This window comes from Haliotis asinina, chromosome 6, assembly GCF_037392515.1.
Source record: "Haliotis asinina isolate JCU_RB_2024 chromosome 6, JCU_Hal_asi_v2, whole genome shotgun sequence".
Classification (NCBI taxonomy): Eukaryota; Metazoa; Mollusca; class Gastropoda; order Lepetellida; family Haliotidae; genus Haliotis; species Haliotis asinina.
The window spans coordinates 58,215,321-58,241,907 of record NC_090285.1 but is presented as its reverse complement, the minus strand read 5'-3'; the positions used below and the strand labels follow the sequence as shown (position 1 = coordinate 58,241,907).

Here is a 26,587-nt window from a genome sequence, read left to right as displayed (position 1 = left end):
GATACCATCGGACTGTGTGTTTTGACGAGTGGCCAGGCAAGGCCTCGACCCCTCGTATAGCGAAGAATGGTGTCTTGCACTGTCATTCTCATTTTTACCTTAGCCGCTTTTTTAGGACGAGCGGCATTAGGATACAGGGGATACAACGGAGGTAGGGCGAATTTCTTCCCTTTTTTTATTTGATCATAAAACGGTTACGAGATATTCAAACACTTAGGTGTTTTATCTGCGGACACAGCGACAGACATTCTCTTTGAAGTTTATGACCAGTGACATAGTATATTGGACGGGTCAGACCGAATGGCCCGTTGAAGCGTTATACACAAGCAGGCGAGTAACTTGCTATTTCACGAGTTCATAGCCCCACAAATCTCAACTGCCATGGGCAGTAGATTGTTATGAAAAACAAAACAGACCGTAAAAACAGATGATTTAGTTAGGGTGCGTCCCTCTTTGTTGAAGACTCTGTACCGTGCTAACGGGGGACATTTTCCCCATTGTCCCTCGTCTTTTGGGGAACAGTGGGGTATTATGACCCCAACAAGTCCCTATCAATTCTTTGATCACGCTTTGTCAAGGGGAAAGAATTTGGGAGAGGAAGGGCTCTCTGAGACCAGATGATTTGATAAAACCGCCAGGGGGTTCTTCCAGGAACTGGACCCCAAATTTGAAAATTTATGGCCTGATATTAGTGAAATATAACCACAGGTGGAAATCTGAGAAAATACTTTATGAACCTACTGTCATGTAAACCTGTTATTTTATCACACAGTGATCTGGTGTAAAATTTCCCTATTTGGCTGATCTGAAACCAATGTTTAAAACACTATTGTGGATTTTATTGCATGTGATCACAAAATTTTACGTTTATTTTAAAAAAAAAGAGCATCACAGCTATTCGTGGTTTCTCAAACATATGTAATAATAATAAACCTATATAGGCATGTATTATACATTGTCTACAAGGTTTGTCTCCATATATTGGACCTTCCAGAGTGGGATTTTTACTTCAATAATATTTGTTTAAACCACATAATTAACTACCCATGTTAGTTTATGTAGTTAACACTGTTTTGTAAGAAGACCATAATATGAATGCTCCAATCTGATGCACATGGTAAATATTTGCCCAAAGGATTGTGTCAAATCATGGTTAGTGAAAGCAACAATGCCCAAACTGAAGCTGAAATGAGTCTCTTTCAATCAGAACCAGATACACTTCTGTGTGTGGTGAAGGCATGTTTTTACAGTGAGTTATCTTGAGTAGGTAGTGTTTAAATAGAGAGTTTGATGCTTACAACAGTGTTGCTACTGTTTAATATTGTTACATGTTACATATGTCATAGTTAGACATGTGTTATAAATTGTCATACATTCATGTACTACATTATATATGTTCGTACTGATATGTATATGATATCTATCCCAGTTTCAGTAGTGACATGTGTTGATAACATGCCAGATATCCCAGTAGTGAATCTCATTCAATTGTGGCTGCAGTGAGAATGACCAAGGTCCAAGCCGAGTGAGTGAGTGTGGTTTTAAGCCACTTTTAGAAGAATTCCAACAATATCATGGGAGGGAACACCAAAACTTGGCGACCCGTGAAGGTCTGGGTTATAATAGGACTTCAACAACCCATGCTTGCCATAAAAGGCGACTATGTTTGTTGTAAAAAGAGGCGACTAAAAGGATCGGGTGGTCAGGTTCACTGACTTGGTTGACTCATGTCATCGGTTCCCACTTGCGCAGATCGATGCTCATGCTGTTGACCACTGGATTTTCTGGTCCAGACTCGATTATTTGCAGTCCGCCACCATATAGCTGGAATATTGCTGAGTGTGGCATAAAAAACTCACTCACTCACTCACTCACAAAAACTTGGCTTCACACATATTATCCTTGTACACAGGTGTATGATTTAAACACTTGGATGCCACACAACCCTTTCAGGATAATAATTAGTTGTGGGGAGAATAAGTCTTTGATGTTGAGCTGATCAGTGTAAACCAGTGGTTGATAGTGTGAGCATCAGTTCATGACTGGGTAATACATGTGATGTCACACATAGCAGGTAGCGTAATGGGAGGGGGGTGGTAGGAGGGCATCACCCCAATCTCAGCTTCTTCTTCTGATCTTTTGAGGTTATGATCAAATGAGGAAGAGGGTCAGTCTGTAAAGCAACTTCATGAAATGTAAATGGTAATATATTTCCTTCTAATGTCATGATGATGATGAATGAGTAGACATGCTGCCATAGTGTAGACACTGAATATGGACTCAAGTTAAAATTAATAACGTTACGAGACTCCACTGTGCATCTGAATTAGTAGACTAAGACTTAGTCTCTGATAATACATTTTAAGGAGCCCCAAGGAGACCAGAGATTCTGAACCTAAGGAAATTGAGACTTGCTTCATTTGAGACAGTAGCATTGGCAGTTGGGAAAATAATGTGGTTCAGGGACTATGAGACAGACGACTGAATTAGTAAGAGGACTATTTACAATTTCAAGAAACAAAACACTGCAACTTTGTACCCCTGCACACATATAGTGTCAGTTCTCATCAGCTTTGTCTGATAAGTGGTGATAGATGTTCAGACAGAACTCCGGGTGTTCTGTTGAAAATGGCGAATAAATTCCGGTACATTCCAGTCATTCTCAGTTCTCACAGTGGCCAGTGGTCATTATAGCACCAGTCCTAACTTCATCGTCATGTGCTGGCCCCACGACCCCACTCTGTTTGCTTTCCTGGCTGCGTACACACAGCAAGCAGACATGTTTTCCTCTCCGCTTATCAAACCTGTGGTTGAGCCACGACCCTCTTTGATAGCTGGGGATTACCTGGGCCAGTCTCAGGGAGGAATGTGGTCAGTTGTAAATAAAGGTGGACTATGCAGAATTAACGTCATATGGGTGAAAAGTTTGCCTAATCTATTGACCATCTATGGTCAGAGATAATCTTGTTACCTTGTCAACATCACCCATTGCTGTTGTTTGGTGACGATTCTGGGCTACAGCATTGTGCTACCGTCTGACATCAGACATGGAGATTCTGGGGAAATTAGGAGTTGGTTGTGATGTAAGGTGAAACAGTGGCCCATGAAATCTGTTTGTTACTTGTCCTCCCCAGTAAAATGTAAAATGTCGTACTGTGGTTTTACTGCTTGTTGGTAAATAAATATGTAGGGGGTATTGATACTTGGGGATGCAATCTTTCATACTCAGTCACTGCTCCAAGCACGTTGTCAATGTATGATGTACAGTTCTCTAACAGTTCTCTAACAAGAGCTAGTCATATGGATTCTAACTTATACAGTGCTTGTATTTGACTGGTCAGTGGAAGTTTTCAAAGTGCAGCACTTCTGATCCAAGCTCCCCAACTTCATCAAAAGGCAGTTCATGATTCTGCTTGTTACGAATATAGATTGCAGGGTTTACATGTCATAAAGAAATAGGGGCCCAGAAGACCCACTTACTAATTTCAATGGTCCTTGACAAGTTGAATGTAGTGTTAAAATCTCTCTGAGGAGACAAAAGGAGAACGTTCTTAATGATGGGCAATGGGGTAGCTGAGTTGTTGAAGTGTTTGCTCATCACACCAATGGCTGAAGTTCAATTCCCCACTTGGGTACACTATGTGAAGCTCATTTCTGGTGTCCCACACCATGATGTGACTGGAAGATTGCTAAAAGTTGTGTAAAACCATACTCACCTGCTTTCTAAGTAACAACTGTTATAGAAACAAAACTCACCATTTCAGACATAGACTAGTAGTATATTCATGTTAGCACACTTATATTCCCAGACCACATTTGAACATCTAAAATACACCCACGAATGATCCATTTTATCTGAGCATCCTAAAGAGAAGAGATGAGATTTTTATCTTTATAACATGCTAATGAAATATTTGTAAAGGTGGAATGTTAGACTCATGTAAACAAAGTGGAATGTTTAGTCTTTCATACCCACCCACCCGTGAAACTTTTTTTTCGTGCATGGGCAGTTAATATGTCAGATACATTAAATCTCTACCTAAAATAAGGAGAGTTGGAAACTGGATACATTCTACGTGGAGACGGTCAGGTAGTATATAAATGTGTTTATCACACAGCTGATCAATGCTGATAAGTCCTAGATGAACAAGGCCATTAGACCCAAGAATCTGATTCTGTTTATCAGATTAAACCAGGTATGAACATATGTCTGTTTATCGGTGTATCAGGATGTAGATTTCTCCCAGATAAGCTCACGCTGCTAGTTGGGTCTTTGCTTGCTGATCCTGTATCTGGCAGTGTTAATGGAGACGACTATCTAATCTACATGCTTGGTGCACACAAGGTGTTAATGATGTAGAACGGTATTGTTCGCTGATGTGGAGAATCGCCTCAAACGTCCCCCTTTAATTTAACCCAGAGTCGCCATGCTTCATTTCCAGCCTTTTACAAACATGCTTTCATTTCCATATTTAGAAAATAGTACATTTGTTTTGCACAAGAGCGGAATTAAATTGCTATTTTAATGACAGATATCTCTGTTTTTCAAGGACTCGTGTTAAATGTTTAATAAGCTGTTGATTTCATAGTTACATTTCACTGAAACTGAAACAATACACTTTTTGACTTTCTGAACCCTCTGTTACATGAGTCACGTGATTGAAGTTATATGTTGTCAGACAATTATTGGTCGGTTTGGATATGGTTTAGTTGTTCCATTTCCACACTAATTTCGAGGCAGGCTGTCAGGAAATGCGGACAGTGTTAGGTGTACATGTACAGTCGAACACTGTTGTCTTGATATTTACGGAACCAGGAAAAAATATCAACTTATCCGAATATCGACACATCTGTGTTTGGCGTATCATAACATACGAACATGAAAGAAATGAAAAAAAAACCAAAAGAAAACAGTAGACTTCATGTCATACCATTCAAAGATTTCTGTATATAAAGTATGAATAGGGGACACAGTTTAATGAAAATATTCTGGAATAAACAGATATGGTATTGTCAAATGCAACTCAGTCAAACAATTTGACAGCTGTTCAATAAATCACAGGTATCCTCCAAATAATGCCACATACTCTGATTTAGCAACACTTACACATGTTAAAGTTCAAACATGTAGGGTATTTTAATTACAATTTTACAACCCATATATCAGCCCCGTGTTGGTATAAACTTTGTAAGTGGGGTACAAATCTGGAGATGATTTTCTACAGGAGAATGTGTTCTCTGTGAGGTTGTACGAGATGTGTGTTGCCACGGGTTTATGAAGAGGTGAGTAGACCTTTTAAACATGCACCATTTGTTATGGTGATACATCAAGACCAAGATTGAAATATAGGAGTCAGAATAATGCCCTTTACAAGCAGGTTGACATGATGGCAGCTGAAAGATTTCCTTTAACACTGTTGAACTGTTCCTCCGTCTTCAGATTTTCATGCCATCCAGCCAATTAATCTCATCTTCATGTACCTGTGAGGGGCAATACAATGCCCCATGTGAAAAAGGACCTGGTACCAATTTTACCAATAGAAAAATTGCCTTGTTGCGATGGGTGTAGCAGTGTTTGTGTTACTGCTGTAACTCAACATGGAGGCATTGACGTAAAGGCGTGAAATACTGACATTCAGACTCCCAGATCATACAGCGTTACATGTGAGAAACGTAACAATATGTAATTGATGTCTTGTGAAATATAACCAAACCATGCCATACAAACATTTTCTACAACTGATTGGGAAGGTGTCAGCCTTCCTAACAGTAAAGTTTGAAATCTGAGTTAGAAAAAGACAATTTAGATTTGTCAGGTGTGTACGGAGGGAGTTCTGATTTACTGTTGCAGAGAGTTAGCACAAGTTAGAGTAATGCATAGTCTCTGAACATGCATAATTTTGATAGAAATAAATTATTCCTTTCAATTTCTAAAGGAGCCCTGGTGAAAAGGGATATTCTTAACCTGAAGATATGTAGACTTGCTTTGTTAGGGCTTCAGCTTGTAAAGAGGGGTGGGTTGAAGGGAAAGTAATGACTTTCAGGGTCAGCGAAACAGACTAAGCGTGAGTGAGTGAGTGAGGGTGAGAGGGAGGGGTGTGAATGCTTGGAGCATTGTCTGGATTTGGAAGAGTGAGTGAGGGGGAAAGGCGAGGAGTGTGAATGCTTGGAGCATTGTCTGGGTTTGGAAGAGTGAGTGAGGGGGGGGGAAGGAGAGGGGTGTGAATGCTTGGAGCATTGTCTGGATTTGGAAGAGTGAGTGAGGGGGAAAGGCGAGGAGTGTGAATGCTTGGAGCATTGTCTGGGTTTGGAAGAATGAGTGAGGGGGAAGGCGAGGGGTGTGAATGCTTGGAGCATTCTCTGGGTTTGGAAGAGTGAGTGAGGGGGGGGGAAGGAGAGGGGTGTGAATGCTTGGAGCATTGTCTAGGTGTGTGAATGCTTGGAGCATTGTCTGGGTTTGGAAAAGTGAGTGAGGGGGAAAGGGTAGGGGAAGGGGGAAAAGGATGTGAGTGCTTGGATCAGGTAAGGAACACCTCTTTTTGAGCAGTGTGTCAATTGGGTGTAGAAGGATACCCTACAGTCGTGGGACCAATTTAATGGCTACTACCATCACGTGTATGGTGGAAGTACCTTCCAGGGTAACAGATACACAGTGTAACAGGCTAGTCCAGGCAAAATAAGACTCCAGTACCCTAGAGCTGTGAGACAAACCTTGCTCCAAGGCTGTACTGAATAACAGGTCCATGGATGTGTACTAATTTCCATCATGTTAGCAGTCAGCAAAATAATATGGAGAAAACAAGGACAGTAGCTTTTAATGGAGACATCATAGATTCCTCATGTTGCTAGTATGCATCTCCCAGATCCTAGAGAATACATTAAAAATGCACTCACCACTTTAAATATCTTACTTTATTGTGGATATCTTTTATAGATATGTGCTAAAAGTGACATCTTTATATTCCTGGAAGTGTGTGTTAGTTCACTCAGTCTACTAGGTGCTAGGCAATGAATAATTAGTCTAGAATGATATGGCAAATGCAAATTGTGTCAGCATAAGCGCTAAAAAATTGGAATTTTTCAAGCTCTTTGATTGTTTTTATTTATGTTTTCTGAGATATATATGTTTTAATAACTGAACTTTATTTCTGCAATCAAAGATCTGTGTTGTTATTCTATTTAACCACAACCCCCCAGCATTCTGTCTTTATGACATTCACTGAACCACACAGTGGCTGTATTGCAAGATAACTTTCCTCGTTGACAGTAAATGAAGCGAGTGATTGAACGTTATGGTGGTGTGTAATAGTGAGACAGACATGTGCTTAGTGTTAATAGCCTGGGGCTGTGTACTTCCACTGTCTGTGTTAGCTTATCAGATCAAGTGGGTACTCTATATAGACTGGGGCCATTCACCGAACTTTATTGCCTAATTTGAATCAGTTACAGGTATTCTTTTTATTAGTTTGTCAATAGTGAATTATATGGTCTGCAGCAAGGTTTCAATATGCACACTGGTTCCATTTTAACCAAGGAAAGTATATACCCAGATTTTGATGGTTGTAGAAGTTGAAACAAATGCAAATAATAAATTAATAAATATGCATCAAGTTATGTGTATACATGAGTGGAATAAAAAGGCTGTTTGTTTACTGCCCAGAAGTCCTCAGCAATTTTAGTAATGCAGAAACAGAGTTGTAAATTATGGTATTGTGGTTTTTTGCTTAATCCAGTTTTCAAGTGTGTCCTCTCATTTGTGTGACAGATTGTCATGTTTAGTCAGAAGTGTCATAAACATTTATTGAAACTAGGACGTGGGGTAGGCTAGTGGTTGAAGTGTTTGCTTATCATGCTGAAGGATTGGGTTTGATTCGCCACACGGGACAAGTTTCTGGTGTGCCCAGCTGGAAGATTCTGAAAAGCTGCATAAACCATGCTCACTTAGTTTCATGAAACTGGATCAGTGAGGTCACTGTTTTAAGGATGTGCCTTGGTATGCTTAAGATCATTGAACATTCAGGTTAGATCAGACACCAGAGCAGGAAGTTGGCCATAACAGCAATCACTGAGGATAGATCAGACACCAGAACAGCCAGGCAACCATAACAGCAATCACTGCGGAAAGATCAGACACCAGAACAGCCAGACAACCATAACAGCAATCACTGAAGATAGATCAGACACCAGAGCAGAAAGATAGCCATAACGGCAATTATTTGGGAAAGATCAGACACTAGGACAGCCAGGCAACCATAACAGCAATCACTGAGCATAGATCAGACACAAGAACACTCAGATAGATCTAACAGCGGTCACTTGGGGTAGAGCAGATACTGGAATAGGTAGGTAGCCATAGCAACAGTCGTTGGGTTAGATCAGACAATAGAACAGCAAGATAGATATAACACCAGTCACTTGGGTTAGATCAGACACACAAGGATCCACCTGGTGACACACCCCACATGCCAGTGTAAATGTCCTTGAGGTATTGCTGATCTGCAGTCTGACATCCTGGCATCTGATGGCTGTTGTGAAATCCGACCTGTTTTCTATAGCAGTTGACAATTCCTTGCATAAACCATGACAGCAGCGGCAGATAAAGCTGAGCATCCTTCTGGTGAGCCATAGCTCCTGCCCAAGTAGCCACTAGAGATAAACATCATGGTTGGTCCCATGAATCTGTCTGTAGCCCATGGGCATACTCTCACACAATCTGGACTCTCTCCAGGCTTTGTCAAGGTGGATCTACTGAAGGAGGAAGGCGGGTAGCAGTACAGGAAGTCATGTGACTTCCCAGGGAGCAGTTTGTATGTCCAGGAGATAGAATGTTGGAATATCTTTGGGCAGAAGATTAACACCAACAGCGTTCAGTCTTTGTGAAAAGGAATTCACAGTGGTGGTAGTCGCCAGTTATAACAGTGACGTAGGAGAATCTCCTCTTGATCCAACTACCTGACAATATTACCTGTACTTAGCCCCTCCTGCCACCAGGTGTTCTTAACAGCCCCTGTGGCCGTGTTTTCTTCTGAATTATGTACGCCTGTATTACTCAATATCTTATAGGGATACATTCCACTTGTACAAAACTCAACAACTGTTCTTGTTTGTTTTGAAGGATTGGTTTTCCTTATTGTACTTATTTTTCATTAATGTCTCCATGCATTGTTCTTTTTCAGATTGTGGTGCTAATAGTTTACTTAAAAGTGTGAACATGAAAATTGGCCTCATCCAAGGATACCATGCCAATTTCCATCCACACATTAACATTCAGAATACATTATTGAGTATAGAGTAGGATACATCTCTCATTCTTTTTTACATGAATTGTTGAAAAACAGTGTGACATGAAAAGTAAAGAATGGTATAATGTTTTGAAGATCTTGAGATCAGGGAGTTAAGATTTCAGTTGGTTTACAATATCTGCTCTTTGACAATTTTTCAACACATCCTAATGCTCTCTACTTGTACATTAACCATGATCTAAGTCTCTATTGAGTGAAGTCCACACATGCATAACAATTGTATATTTGTATAACAGGCAAGTCTAGACAATATGATATCAGTCCTTAACACAGACAATTTGTTCTTATTATCAAATATTATTCAAATTATTCCAATAATCTAGAAGTTATTATTTAAACTAGTAATCATTGCCTTAAAGAGTATAAAAAGGTCTAGCTGGTTGTGTCAGGAGGCACAGTACATAAGGGCATGAACTGGCTATTTGTTTTGGTATTTTTTTATTAAAAAAATGGAACGAACTGGTGATTATGTTCTTGAACAAGATAATTAAAAAAAATAACATTTGCTGCTAATGAATGACAAACAGAAATTATGTAGCTGCATTTTGTTTGAATAGATTAACAGTCCTTACAGTCCCATACAAAACCAGCTTTCACCATCACCTTTTTTAGCATACAGGTACCGTTCCCTTTTCATCAACTCCACACAGTGTGTCATACAGATCTCTCACAATGTGTACACAGTACTCTGGTTGTCAGCTCCACACAGGGTGGAGGGTTTCATTAACCTCTGCTCCTTCCTATTTCCACTGGTATTGTCCCACAGAAAGGGACACCTGTGCCTGACACACAGCCACCCCTTGTATTGTTGCAGGTCCTTCTGATACCCAATCTCAACCCAGCCCGGTAGCTGTTTGGAGTATATAGGGTTGCGGGTTTTCCCTTGGTGGGTTGACTGTAATGGGGGCTTCTTAGATCAGCTATTGTTATGCAACTGTTGTGGCCTTTGCCTAGTTTAGCATGCCATAGTGAGCAAATATTGTATAAAGCTGATATCAAATTAGATTAGAAAGGTGGCACGATCGCTGATTGAAGGTGTGTACTGTTCATAGAAAGTTAAAAATGGAGGATTAAGATGTGTCGCTGGATTTGTCTCGAGTTACTTGGTTTCAGCACATCTTTGTGTTAGAGCAGCCTCACAAACTTTTACAGTTTACCGTATGTTCTCGTAAATGTTGCAACAGTTATTTACACTGACAGTGATCTGTTTCTTTTTATGTTACATTAAGATGTGTGAATTGTTTTTCTTTGTAATCAGATTAGATTAGAAAGGTGGCACGATCGCTGATTGAAGGTGTGTACTGTTCATAGAAAGTTAAAAATGGAGGATTAAGATGTGTCGCTGGATTTGTCTTGAGTTACTTGGTTTCAGCACATCTTTGTGTTGGAGCAGCCTCACAAACTTTTACAGTTTACCGTATGTTCTCGTAAATGTTGCAGCAGTTATTTACACTGACAGTGATCTGTTTCTTTTTATGTTACATTAAGATGTGTGAATTGTTTTTCTTTGTAATCAGTTTGACAGTTAGGTTTTAACACATCTTCCAAGAAGATTGCTAATGTTTTACACGTTCCTGTACCCTCTCTTCAGTGTTGCAAGTAGTACTTTTCAGTGACAGTGATTTGCTTTCTTGTATGAGAATAAGGTATGTGGATGTTTTCTGGCCCTGGTTTAAATGTTAGTTTCAACACGTTTTCAATGACAGTGATTTGGTTTGGTATATGAGACAAAGCTGTGTGCATGTTTAAGGCTCCGTTTTACGGTTAAGTTCCAACACATTTTCAGGGAAGTCTCAAATATTTTATTTCATTTTCTGTACTCTTATCTTCAGTGTTGCAAATAGTACTTTACAATGACAGTGATATACTTTCTTGTATGAGAATAAACTATGTGCATATTTTCTGGCTTAGGTTTAAATGTTAGTTTCAACACGTCTTCAGTGACAGTGATATGCTTTCACATGTGAGACAAAGCTCTGTGGATGTTTAAGGCTTGGGCTTTACTGTGAGTTTTCAACACATCTTCAGAGAAGTTCCATGAATCTTTTATAGGTTACTGTACACTGTCCAAAATGTTGCTAACAGTACATCACAATGAGTTGTTTTCTTATATTACGTTAAACTGTATGGATGGGAGACTATGAAAAACCCTAGAGAACAGGTAGCAAACTGTCCTAACTCAAGTTTAGAATGATTTAGCAGATCTTGAAAGCCTCAGGTTTGAATTTAAGTATTGCTCTGGGTTCCATCAAGATTGTATCATCATGTAGATATATAGTTATACATAAAATTGAAACTAATCTTAGTCTTAATGGATGTTTTCTGCCTTGACCGTGTTGGGTGACGTATATTTCAATACATCTTCAGAGACGTTTCACAAAGGTTTTGAAACTTACTGTATATTCTTAATGCAGTATCTTTTGTGACCTCTGTTTCAGCAAAGTTATATTTGAATGAGTCATTTTCTGAAAATAATCAGCAACCTGTTTGAAAGCCAAGTAGTGTGGTGTTTAATAGTCCCCACTGAAGATCTGGGTTTGACTCCTGTCAGGTTCAGTATAGGACAACCATTGTTGATGTCATCTTCCATTACAGTGGAAGCTGTCTAAACTGGCACTTGCTGGGATAAATAATCTGGCCTAGACAATGTGCTGGATTATAGAGCTGATGATAAATGTTCAAGCCACAGAGGGGACTGAGATTTTATGCTGGTATTGACAACTTGCCAGATTGGACAGATGCCGGGTTTGACATCTTCCACTGTATATATAATTCTAGACAACTGCTCATGACAGTGTGAACAACATTGCTGAAAACTGGCACCATTAGTTAAGAATTCTGGTAAATTCAGTCCAATAGGTTTTAATGTTTCTTTTGTGGAATTTTTTTTATCAAACCCGAAGGTTAATTTTGACTAATTTTGATCCTGTCGGCGGAAGGTCAGAAGGTTACATCTACACTATGTGGCAACCATCTTGAATAGATTTGGAGGAAATATGACCTTGTGGACGAATGGCATTTATTTGTGTAATGGCATGATTCAGTGGAGAACAGGCTTTAGTAAACAAGGCAGTCATTACAGTTATGGACTGAGACTGGTACTGGGAAACCTCAGTTTGGAGGTAAGGAACAGGTGCCCCCAAGAGTTGGGAAGGGGCAGCATGTTAGGAGCTCTATAGTTATGAATGAGCTTTGTGCATGTCTCTCAGGGAGGTTTTTGAAGTGATGGTAGGCAGAGAGTTTGATATAAAGCTGATTTTAGAAGGCAAGAGGATGATGATGAATGTTTCTTTGAGGGATGGTGTGTAGGGTAGCCTTGTGGTTGAGTGTTTGCTTGTGACGCCAAAGATTCTGTTCCAAATGGGTGTACAATGTATGAAGCCTATTTCTGTTGTGCACTGCAATGAAATTGGTGGAATATTGCTTAAAGCAGCATAACACTCACTCATATTGAAGAGATGGATGGGTAGGGCAGATTAAGTGTGAAGAGATGAGGAGTGGAGATAGTGTGTGAAGCTGACAGGGAGAGGTTAAAAGCTGGCATTGTGAGGGTGGGTGGTTGAGGGGTGAGGAATGAAAAGTAGATGTTAGCTTGTGTGTGCATGGCTGGTGGAGAGACGATGCCAAGAGGAGGGGATGAACCCGGCCGATATTTAGGGGATGGAGAGTAAGGGATGTGGAGATAGAAATTAGAAGCTAGGTGGCCGTGGTGGTTGGTGTGAAGCTGGCAGGGAACATGGGGAGTTATGGTATTCCTTCCATCCAGGAAAAGACAGGAGATCTGATAGATTAATGTTTAGTCTCTGTTAGTCTGTTGTACAGAACCTGAAGGATGTATATCCAAGAAGGCCCACACAAGACTAGAAAATGTGGCAAGTCTAAATTTCTTTAGCTTCAGGAAATGAAGAAAGTCTCAGGGCTCCATTTCATGATATTATTTTTTTTTCACTATGTTTTTTCAGTAAAATATGTTCATTTCAGAGACTAGCTGTTAGTCTAAGTCTCTGTATATATATAGTTTTGATAGTAACAAACTAACCCATATAAATTGAAAAGGAGACCAAGGGAGATCAGAGATTAAGAGTCTGAGGAAATCTAGACTTTCTTCATTTAAGGCTTGGCAATAGGGGAAAATAGTGTGGTTGGGGGACTGTGAGACAGACTTGAGATCTGACTGGGGATGTCTGTCCACTGACTACAGGGTGACCTGTACAGACAAGGGCGGTAATGTAGGAAGGGAGGGGATACAGGTACACCAGCAGATGTTCAACACAGGGTGGGAGCTATGTGTGAAGTGGGGCCTTGTGCAGGTCTCCACTTGACTGACCAAAAGGTGACCAGAGACATTAGAGGAGACATTATCGCAGCTCTTTAACATATGGGAGTTGGCCAGAATTACCTTCAAGAGGCACATGAAGGCAGCTGTTAATGATTTATGTGATTTGCCTGTGGTACCAGTATTTCAACGACTATGCAATAAATTCATGGCTAAGTTGGAATTTTGGATGAATTTGGAAAGATTTTGTACAGGAATTGGGAAAGATATTTGTACGTATTCTTAAGGAATTTACATAATTATTGTCCTTCTTTGGTCATTTTGTGAGGAAACCAAAATGTAAGCTCAATGATTCATGCCAGCTGTTATGTTTCTAGTTCACCAGCGTGGATGGCATGGCACCAGTTGTCTGCCTTCCATATTTCATTTGTGAATTATTTTTGTGGATAATGAGTTTAATTAGTTCAGAATTTGTCAAAAGGTTGTCAGAAAGTGAATCATGGTTTAAAATCAGATATTAAAAAGTGCCTGTCAGTTAACACCACTCTGAATCTGACCTAGACTAACAGCTAGTCTCTGAAATGAACATATTTTACTGAAAAAACGTTCATAGTGAAAAAAAATAATATAATGAAATGGAACCCTGAGACTTTCTTCATTTTCAGAAGCTATGAAAATTTAGACTTGCCACATTGTCTAGACTTGCGTGGACTTTCTTGGATATATATCAGGGTCTTCAGGGTCTGTACGACAGACTAAGTTTGACCTTTTTCAAAGTGGTGGAGTGCCTGCTGTGATAGTCACTCTGTTTCCATGAGCACTTTGATTGCCACGGTTGTAACACCAGAGTGCCACAATTACTCCACTTATCTTAACTGAGGATGTCATGCCACTATTGCTGTGCCATGATCATTATAACAACTATTATTATGTTTTGGGGTTTAACCTCGACAGTTTTAGTGATACAATTACTTTGATTACTATGGTTTGATCACTACGATCTCTGCTGTTGTTATACAAACTTGCCACTTTTTCATCACTTTGAACTTTCAACACTACAAACACTTTGTGAAAGTGATCAATCAATTGCATGTGTAGTATACTTCTTTGTTAATACAGAGGACTGCTAAACGCATACATCGCCAACATGCCATGGCTCGGTACATGGTAACACAAGTGTATTCATCTGCTGCCATTACATAGATGATTAGCTGCAGGAATTGTCTCTTGTTACTAAACCTCCCATCAGACCTACCTTTCTGTGTAAATACCTTCAGATGAAACAATTTACGTAGATTACCAAGGCAAAACATTTTTATTAATTGATTTCTGGATTCCACCAAGCTTGGGAAAAGTATTTGTGATAAGCCTTTTGGTCTTAGCACAAGGTAATTTGAATACAATTTTAACTGCATATCAGTGTGTATGACTGCAAAATGATAGATATAAATGCAAGATAGTTGAAAAGACTAGGTGATGAGGGAAGGGAAGACGTGTGAGGGGGCACATGACTCAACAGGTATAGCAGCATGATGATTGGTCAAACTAAGACAGTTGTAAGACAATAGGTAAAACTGCAAGACAATTGAAAGGCAATAGGTAAGACTGCAAGATAATTGAAAGACAATTGGTAAACCTGCAAGACAATTGAAAGACGATATGTAAAACTGCAAGACAACTGAAAGATAATATGTAAAACAGCAAGACAATTGAAAGACAACAGATATAATTCGACTGCAAGATGATAGATTCAACAGGTTTTTTAAAACATGAAATATAACATCAAATGCCTTTACATGTTTGATTCTCCAAACCTTATTTACTGGACAGTTATACCTGTGAACCAGTGAATAAAAAACTGTGGCCTTATGTGGATGAGGAATTACTAACAGCCTGATGCTGGTCTTGGTGAAACAAATGACAGGATTACCTGGCCTTGGCCAAGGCTTATCTTCACAGAGGTTACTGACGGTCAGGCTTCAGGTTAATCCCTCTTTGGAGGGGGAAATTAGGGGGATTACTACAGGTGAGTGCTGGATGAAAAAGTGATTAATAAGGGTTTTAGTGAATCACATGCTGTGTGATGTGAGGGTCACTAGTATGGGTAGGCAGGAGGGGAGGAAAGGTGAGGGGGTCAAGTGTACATTGTATGATGAGGGAAGGGAAGACAGGTGTGGGGGCACATGTACAAGTATGATGAAAGGGAAGACAGGTGTAGTGACACATGTACAGGTATGATGAGGGATGGGAAAACAGGTGTGGGGGCACATGTACAGGTATGATGAAGGATGGGAAGGAATGTGTAGGGGCACATGTACAGGTATGATGAAGGATGGGAAGGAAGGTGTAGGCGCACATGTACAAGTATGATGGAGGGGGAGACAGGTGTGATAGCACATGTACAGGTATGATGAAGGAGGGGAAGACAGGTGTGGGGGCACGTGTACAGGTATGATGATGGAGGGGAAGACAGGTGTGGGGCACATGTACAGGTATGATGAGGGTGGAGAAGACAGGTGTGGGGGCACATGTACAGGTATGATGAGGGTGGAGAAGACAGGTGTGGGGGCACATGTACAGGTATGATGGAGGGGAAGACAGGTGTGGGGGCACATGTACAGGTATGATGAGGGTGGAGAAGACAGGTGTGGGGGCACATGTACAGGTATGATGAGGGTGGAGAAGATAGGTGTGGGGGCACATGTACAGGTATGATGGAGGGGAAGACAGGTGTGGGGGCACATGTACAGGTATGATGAGGGTGGAGAAGACAGGTGTGGGGGCACATGTACAGGTATGATGAGGGTGGAGAAAACAGGTGTGGGGGCACATGTACAGGTATGATGGAGGGGGAGACAGGTGTGATGGCACGTGTACAGGTATGATGAGGGAGGGGAAGACAGGTGTAGGAACATATGTACAGGTATGATGGAGGGGAAGACAGGTGTGGGGGCACATGTACAGGTATGATGAGGGTGGAGAAGACAGGTGTGGGGGCACATGTACAGGTATGATGGAGGGGAAGACAGGTGTGGGGGCACATGTACAGGTATGATGAGGGTGGAGAAGACAGGTGTGGGGGCACATGTACAGGTATGATGAGGGTGGAGAAAACAGGTGTGGGGGCACATGTACAGGTATGATGGAGGGGGAGACAGGTGTGATGGCACATGTACAGGTATGATGAGGGAGGAGAAGACAGGTGTAGGAACATATGTACAGGTATGATGGAGGGGAAGACAGGTGTGGGGGCACATGTACAGGTATGATGAGGGATGGAAGACAAGTGTGGGGACACTTGTACAGGTATGATAAAGGAGGAGAAGATGGGGCACATGTACAGGTATGATGAGGGACACATGTACAGGTGGGAAGGAGGGATGATAGGCATGGGGGCACATGTACAGGTATGAGGAGGGAGGGGAAGACAGGTGTGGGGACACATTTACAGGTTTAAAGAAGAAAGGTATGATTGGCATTGACGGGGTAAAGGTAAGACGAGGGAGGGGAGAGAATTAGGGGAGCATGATCAGGTAAGATGATGTACAGCCCTTTCAAATTCAAGTTATAGGTTGAAGGTACATGTAATGTTCTCTAACATCACATCTTCAGCTATAAAACCAATGACAGCACGATCAGTCTGCCCTCATGCCTGACCTGGTCCAACCATAACTTCAGGGCGATCTTGTAACTAGTCAGAACTATAACAATATCTGTATGAAGGCCAGTACAGAATGGAAATCTTTAATACATTCTGTCCTGGACAAATACATGCCTTTAAGTCAAACTGACAGAAATTCTAAACCATTGTGCTTGTTATTGTGTCAGACATGAGGATTTTCTGCCCCTGTGAATCCTTTCTTGTTGGTGGGTCACTTTTTTCCACATCAATTATCCTATTGACCTCTGGGAGTGTGTTAGGAGCTATGAGTTGATGTAGTTCGTCTGAAGCAGAGGTTACACTGTCATACCTCCTGAGCTCATCGGTGGGAATTACAGTGTCCTGTGAGGCAAGCTGTAACGCTATCATATATCCTAGTTGGGTGTGATACTGTCATACCACCCAGGGTTACAGGTTGCATTGTAACCGCTCTTAGCTGTCAGTCGTAATTGCAGATTGCAGTATCACCATAGTGTCCACCTCATTAGTCACGGAGAAGGGTACTGATTTCTTTAGAGGATAAGGAGTGCTTCCCCTCACTTTACTGTCATTAAACTCATCAGTCTTTGGTGTAGGTTTATGTAATTGTTTATGGTATTTGAAGACATCGTTACTGAGTAGAATGTGTGATTTTAGCTTTTGACTTATGACATGTTGTTGACTTGCATGTAAGGGATTGCTATCTAGATGAACATCCTGACCTAGATGAACAAGTTCTTTATAGCAGTGTATGTGTAGTTTCAGTTGCACTGCTTGATTGGTGGCTTTATGTACACATATTAATGGTAGCGTTGTATATTTAAAGGTATATTTTGAGTTATTCAGGTATGTGTTGATGCTGAACAGGTATATGTTGGTGTTATTCATACAGTATATGTTGGCGTTACATATACACAGGTATATGTTGGTGTTATACATAAAGGTATATGTGGATGTTAAACAGGTATATGTTTGTGTTATACAGGTATATGTTGGCATTTACAGGTCTAAGTTGGCCTTATGTTTACACAGGTGTAAGTTGGAGTTGTATGCATATATAGTTGTTTGAGTTTATATGTTCGTATTATACATATATATGTATATCTTGGTGTTGTGTGTACAAGTATGTGTTGTCATTATATAGAGACAGGTATTAATGCTGGAGTTACATGTAGCGGTATATGTTGGCATTATATACATAGGTACATGTTAGCATTATACAGGTAAGAGTTACATACATACAGGTATATGTTGGAGGTGTATGCACAGGTATATTTTGGCATTATATACACAAGTATGTATATACACACGTATATGTTAATGTTATATATACAGGTATGTGCTGGTGTTATATACACACTATTATATGATGGTGTTGTACAGGTATATGTTGGAGTTTAATATACACAGATATAGGCTGGCGTTATGTAGGTATATGTTTGAGTTATATATACAGAGATATATGTTGGTGTTATATAGGTATGTGTTGGAGTTATATATACACAGGTTTTAACATAATGTTGATGTTATATGTACATGTATATGTTGGAATTATATATACACAGGTATATGTTGGTGTTACATAGACAGGTATATGTTGGAGTTATATATACATAGGTAAATGATGGTGTTATATATACAGGTATATGTTGGTGTTATATATACACAGGTATGTGCTGGTGTTATATGACTGGTATGTATTAGAGTTGAACAGGTATATGTTGGTGTTATACTTACAGGTATATTATAAATACTTACACAATGTGTACTGGTGTGTTAGGACACTTGAAAGATCTTCATTGATAAACCAACTTTCAAACAGTGATGAGAAAAATCATGAAAATGAAACTTATAATACCTATATTATCAGTAATACCCCATAACAATTTATGAAAAAAACAATTTGTGGTAACTTGTATATTATTAAAGATGAATGAAAAGATGTTTTGAATCAAGTCCACCATGTCACCAAGTTCCAACAAGCAAACAAACAGCATGACATATAATTAGCAGGATTAAATGCCATTAAATACCAGTTAAAGAACAGAGAGCAAGAGTGAGGGACTGACATGCCTGACATGTCTGTGTTTACCCAGCTACATCAAGGGTCATGAGAAGAGTCAAGAGTGGCAATCATGAGAATCAAGCCATGTTGTTAATCAGTTCAGGATGAAAGACATGTAATTAGGGTGAAATGTTTGATCTGGACATGGAAATGATTGAGATAGCCATGTATTGAGAGGTATTGGTGAAAACCTGCTGTGAAGAGGGAGCGATGACAGTTGGTCAATATTTATGTTTTGTGAAGATCAGATTCACAAGTGTGTGACATTGACAGATGGTTGATTAGTTGTGTGGTGACAGTTACAAAGGGCAGACAACTATTGAAAGGCATGTAAAGGCTGTAAATATGATTTCAGCAAGATATATAGTACACGTCATGATGTTTTTGGTTTTATTGCAAAGTCTAACCTAAAGTGTGTGTAACAGCTGAACTGGTACAAGAGTAGTAAAGATACAGCCACTTTTGATCCTGTATCTTCATGTACCATACCAACCTTATTCTTCTTCCAAGTGGATTCAAATTTGAATAGAATTTCACATCACATGTAAAATGTTATGAAATTATATATTGTTTCTTCTTTGGATGAATAGTTTTAAACTTTCATTTATAGATGTCTGCAGAATTATTCATAGTTCGTTTTACTGCTAAAGTTCATGCAGTACAACACCAGCAAAAATAAAGTGCATGCATTATTACAGTAAAGAACCTAGTATTAGCACTGGATCTTGGTCAGGTTCACCGACTTGGTTGACATGTTGTGGTATCCCAGTTGCATAGATTGGTGCTCATGCTGTTGATCACTGGGTTGTCTGATCCACACTTGATTAGTTACACACTCTCGCGATATAGCTTGGATATTGCGGAGTACAGTGTTAACAATCAAACCAAACCAAACATAGTGAGAGGAAGGTGAGAAACACAAAAGTGTTTGTCATTGGCCTCAATATAAAAGTACAGATGGAGATGGCACAACAGTGAGCAAAAGTTGTCAACCTTTGATTGGGAGTTGTAAGGTATTATGGATAATCTCCACCGGTTAACCTGATGTGAGACCAGAGGTTTGAACACAACACAAGTTATCAAAGTAGATGTAGCCTGAATTCTAAATGAACCAAGGTTTTTATTAACCTAAGATGAAAACTGAATCATCTTTTGTGTTAAACAAGTTGAAGAGGGTCGAGTCATGATTCTCATGATGTTTACCGCACTATGTGAATAGGTCAGAGTTCAAGCAGTGTTCTGTCTTAACAATCACTCTTAGATACTTCTCGTATCACCTAATACAGGTGGTAGGGTTGTGTACTAGGCTTGTTAGAAAGGCATCAGCTCGTCACACCTGAAGTGTTTGCTTTATAGAACATACAGGTTTGATTCAGCTCTTGGATAACTGTGTGAGGATGATAGAAACTCTGTCTGAGGCATTGCCTTGAATCAAGATATTAAATTAATCATAAGCATTCATTTTTAACAGTGTGTTAGTGAGTTTGGTTTTATGCTGATTTTAGCAGTATTCCAACAATATCATGGCAGGGACTCCAGAAATGGGCTTCACACATTGTGCCCTTGTGAGGAATCGAACCCTGATCTTCAGCATGATGAGCAAACACCTAAACCACTAGGCTACCCCAGTGCCTCCGTTTTTAGCAGACAATTGCAGGACACTGATGTCTTTGTAAAAGGGGCAATGTAATGTCTTTTGTAGTGAAAACTTGAGTCATCGCTCATTTTATTTTGTGTATCCCATTTTGTTTTTGTCTGTGAGTATATCAAACAGTGTGTATCCTTCAGCTTTCATTGTCTGCTTTCATCGCTGAACCAGTATGTGTAACAATTACCTTTAAATTACTTTCATAATATCACATTCATAAGGTCCGCAATGTCTAGACAGCAGACATCCAATATTGTGTTGTCAATCATGGCTTGTTGACATAATGGTGCTTTCATCTTAAAACGTTAATTATGTGAGTATGGTTAGACACATTGGTCACATGGTTTGTTTGTTCTTTTCCTCAATGTTTCATATCAAACGAGCAGAAACACTGATGAATTATCAGTCAAACATTTTGACATAATTCCCAACACTAACTTCTAGGTGACATTAACAAGTCTGCTTCCTTGAACCTTTCAATATTGTGTCATGGTCACCTGTTAATTTGTTTTGTTGTCATTATTCTAGTCAGTCATACACCCTGAAGCAAATATATACCCAAAAAGCCTACGCGAATCTAGAAAATGTGGCAAATCTAGTCAAACATTATGCCAGTTAAAGATAATCTGACCAAGCCATTTACAGAACCTTTAAACAAAATTCGAACATAGTCATGGAGCTAACCATCCTCAGGCATATTTTGGTTCTTGAATATGCATGGATTTCATTGAAAAATCCGCGAGTCGCTGAGCTTGACCATACCATCCATTACGTTAAGATGTGTTTTGGGGGAACCAGTTCTAATGCATAATCCCAATGAGGAGTATTGTCCTCTGACTGATTTTGTTTGTAATGATTACAGATGGAGTCTCACACAATTTTTTGATGATAGTTTTCAAAGTGAAGAATATACAGAACAAATTTTGAGTGAGTTTAGTTTCATGCTGCTAGTTTAGTCTCCATTTCCCAAACATCAGTTAGGTTCATCTCTGCCACTTCCATCTCTCTACTAGCTCAGGTCCCATGAGCTAACATGTACTTTTCATTTAAGCACCCTTCCATCGCCGAGCCCCTCACATTGTCAGCCTTCCCACTCTTCCTGTCAGCTTCAAACCTAATATCTTCACTAATTGTCTCTTCATACCTCATCGTCCCCTACCCACTTATGCCCTCAGTGTTAGAGAGTAATCTTTACCTTTATGCTGCTTTTATCATTATTCCAGCAATATCACCAGAAAAAGGCTTCACACATTTTACCCTTGAGGGGAATCGAAACCCAGAACTTCAGTATGACAAGTGATTGCTTTAACCACATGGCTACCCCACTGCCTCCTAAAATGTTATAGATAAACTGACACAGTATTTAGGTGAGCCTACTGTACAAAACCCGTTTTTTTCTTATTTACATTTGTTAAATTTTGAATGAATTATCTTCATTTATACAGTCAAAACCCTGCTGTGTTTGAGCATACTGTATTATTCTAACAAGTGTCAGTGTTATGCTATTCATATTACAGTGAAAAGATAAAGGTAAATTATTCCTGCTGAAAATATTATGAGGCCATTCCATGTCTTTCAACTAGCAATGATGTTTTGTGATGTAACGCAAGTGAAATGTCAAACTTCAGACATTGTGTAAATTCATCGTCTCGTCCATGGTGGCCAAATGAGCACAAGCCTTTCATTTTCTCAGCTGACATTCCTGTTTTCCGCTTTCTGTCACTAAATGTATCACATGCAGTGAAATCAAGGATTTAAAAATACCAGCGTCCCAAAAATTATAATTTTGCTGCAGGTATTAAGAAACAGAATGATGACAACATGGTTTTCATGAAACATGGCATCTTGAGACATGCAGGCAACCAATTTGTAGCAATTCACCATCTTTCCATTTGGTCACAGTGTCTTGCGTAATATTGCTGATTGTGTTCGGAATGTTCCGAGGGATCATCATCATCACCATCTTCATTGTATTCATCATCAACATCATCATTCTCCTACTCCTCTGATAGTATGGCATGCCATCTTGTGACACGCAGTTATCCAATTTATAGGACTTAAGGACTTTTACATTTGGTCATTGTAGGTTGCAAAAAGCTACTGATCATTTTGGGATGCCACTAGAGATCCCACCAGGGATCATCATCATCATCATCATCATCGTCTTCTGTTAAGTATCATGCTCAAAGATTTCAGATACAAAAGGGATTTTACAGCAGTTCATTGCTTAAATGCTTTTTTCAATGCCCCCTAATAATGACCGCTAGGTTCTTGTTCAGGCATCTAGGCAATGAAACCCACCACCAACAGTGTTGCATCAGACCAATTTACAGTGATGGTAAGGTTGTGTCCAGGAATTGGTTAACTAAATATGGCAGATTCCAAGGCTATGAAAGCAGTGACATCAGCCTCTCTGAGTGCTCGAACAGGGCGGCTAACCTGTTGTCTCAGGGCGTAACTCCTGGATGCCTGTGATCAAAGACAAGCTACAGGATGACAGATCAACCCTTTGGAACGGCCTTACAGATTGTGTAACACTGTCTAACTAAGTGTATCTGATTGTAAACAAAGTGTAACAGGCTGTAACAAGTGGATTTGACTGTAACAGAGTGTAACTGAAAGTACAAAGTAGGTGGAAATGTTTGAAGATTTCCTTTGTTGTGGTTAACCAGTTGCTGGCCAGATCTGTAGGACTGCAAGGTTGATAGATGTGTGATATAAATGCTAATATTGCATATGTAATGGGAGAAAGTATGTGATAAGGAATGCTGGGCATACAAGGAGATCATGGCTGATCCAGTCGGCGGGCCTGATTTAGTGCTGATACCGTAGCTGTTACATCATGGGGATAGTGTTATCACAGAAGCAGCCCTAGACATGTGAAATATTTACTAGTGGACAGGATCAAGGGATTGTAGGCATGATTAAAGGTGTGTTGTGTACGTGGTCAAGGTCATATTGGCAGAGAATGTGCACAAACCAACTCTTGTAAACTATGAACCATGTGCTGAAACTGTTAACAGGAATACTGGCCCACTAAGACTGTGGACATGACACATCCTACTGACAAACCCCAAAACATTATTGAGGATTCCAAGATTCAAACCCATGACCACAAGATTTTGAGATTCAGAAAGATTTGCTACTGCATGATTTTTGTGGTTTCTTTGTTGTTTTATGCCACACTCTGCTGTTTGGCAGTGGTCTGTATGTAATCGAGTCTGGACCAGACAATCAAATAATGAACGGCATGAGCCTTGATCTACACAGTTTTGATACAATGACATATGTCAACAAAGTCCGTGAGGTTGACAACCCGATCACATTAGCTGCCTCTTATGACAAGCATGGGTCACCAAAGACGTAGTTCTAAGCTGAATCTTCATGAGTTGAGATAAGCATGGGTCACCAAAGACTTAGTTCTAACTGGGACCTTCATTAGTTTGCTACTGAGGGACACCCCATGCCTCCTGTACTAAGGAAGTGTCAGCAGGAGTGTTTAGATCTCGTTTATACACTCACTGTGATGTGTTCTCTGAGCAATTCAGAAACAAAAAGCAAAATCCTCTACCTATTAAGCTGGTTATATGTATGTTAGAGGACTGGAGCCATCGTGGATCCTAACATGCACAATTAAATAATATCATTGTAAGTTTATTGCCATATGACACATTGAACAGTCTTACATTTCATCACCATGTTACAGGGGCAGTGATGAATCACCTGGAAACAGGTTTCAAGTGTCAATCTCTTGTCATAATGATTTACAGGTTGATTAACTTAATATTTGTACAAATCCACTCAATGTAAATTCAGACAGTTTTTATATCGATGACTTGCTAGTCTTGCTCTTTTTTCAGATAAAGCACAATGTTGTGTGTGTTGTGTGGTTTGTCTTGCAGAATGATTCAGTTTCAGACAACAGTCGAATTTGTGTTTTTTTTTTGTCATATCACCCTTACCTTTGTTAAAAAGAATGAGATACGTACAAGTGTATCATCATTCTGAAGCTGAGGTTTCAAACGGTATGCAACAATCTATGCTGGTTATTAGGAGTATCATTGTTGAGTGGTCCAAATTTTGAATCAGTATAAATCTTTGCTCATAATATCAATCACTGGTTTGTTGGACCTAGAGTTGATTAATTACTGTTAATTACTGGCTACTAAACAAATAAGACATATTTGTGACCAGTGTACCATCTGTAACGTGTTACTCATCAGTCACTGATCAACATGAAGATGTCTTCCTAGTATGTCAGTCAAGCCATTATGTTCTGATGCCACGGAATGAATGAAGAGATCAGGGTACAGATTTTCGAAGCTCTCTTAGTGCTAAGATAGATGTAAGTGTCATACATTAATGCTGACTTACGACTATCTTAGCGCTAAGAGAGCTTTGAAAATCTAGACCCAGAGTCCCCAGTGACGTCACAAACCCTCCGGTGACTATGCTTGCCATAAGAAGTGACTTCTGGGATCAGGTGGTCAGGCTTTCTGACTTGGTTCACATGTCATCAGTTCAAATTGCACAGATTGGTTCTGCATGCTGTTGATAACTGGATTGTCTTAAGTTCCTGCCTCCATATAGCTGGAACATTGCTGAGTGCGGCATAAAACTAACTGTCTTGCAAACCCTCAGTGAATTTTTATCCTATTTGTGAAGTGAAGGAAGTGTTGTAGAGTCTGAGATCATTAAATTCATTCCAAGTCTTGGATTATTTAAAGTTTGTACACTATTAACACCATGATCACATTAAAGTTAAATATCAACCACTGAAGAAAAAATTCAGAGTTTCAGAAAACGATGTTTGTTTCTAAATTTAGAAAATTCATTTTTTTATAATGGGGTCAAATGATTATTAAGAATTAATCTTATCATGACTTCACTTACTGGACAGTGTATGAAAAGATTTCTTTTTGGGGGGGACTGGAAATAGAGTTAAACCTTTCCCAGTCTTTCACCTGCTAACACAGTCATGCTTATTTTCAGCCTCTCTAAAACTATACTCACTTTACCTCATCAAACACATTACAACCATATATCAAAGCCTTGTGGAGTTATTTCTAGGCTAAATAGAAATTTGTAGCCAAAAAACCCAACTCACTCTCTCACATGCTCCTGATTTAGCCCTGTATCATGTCATCAGGTGGGTTTGAATGTTTTTCAAGCATATGCCTCATCTGCTGGGTCACAGTGACACCTCAGCATGAGTGATTTCCACCTTTCTTGCAGTCTGACAACACCCTTGTCAGATTTGGGGAGGAGTAACTTTGACATGAAGACTTCACTGCAGAGACCGATGACATTTGTGGTTTGGGAAATTTTTATCAGAGACTTGTCTTGTGATTAAGGTGAATCGTGGGAATTCAGTAGCTTTGATGGATGACATACAGGATGATATATGAGTGTATCCTGGTACTGCAGCTCTCTGTAAACATAGATACCCAGGAATTCTTCACTAATCATCAACTGGTTCTGTGGATACAGGGGCAGATACATCTTTTTGAGAAAAGGGGATGCACACTATTGAGAAAAGGGGGTCACACTATTGAGAAAAGGCGGTGCACACTATTGAGAAAAGGGGGTGCACACTATTGAGAAAAGGGAGTGCACACTTCATTTTCACACGTTTCATTGGTCATATAACAAAATT

The 26,587-nt window shown here is 39.7% G+C and overlaps 1 protein-coding gene across 1 annotated transcript in view; it reads left to right on the top strand.

Moving 5' to 3' along the window:
• Nucleotides 1-26,587, top strand: part of LOC137288074 (protein eva-1-like) — a 166,999-nt gene continuing 140,412 nt past the window's right edge. Inside the window, exon 1 of the mRNA XM_067820448.1 lies at nucleotides 1-151. Within this exon, the coding sequence (XP_067676549.1) occupies nucleotides 67-151 (85 nt within the window). The 5' untranslated portion in view covers nucleotides 1-66. The remainder of the gene's footprint in view (nucleotides 152-26,587) is intronic.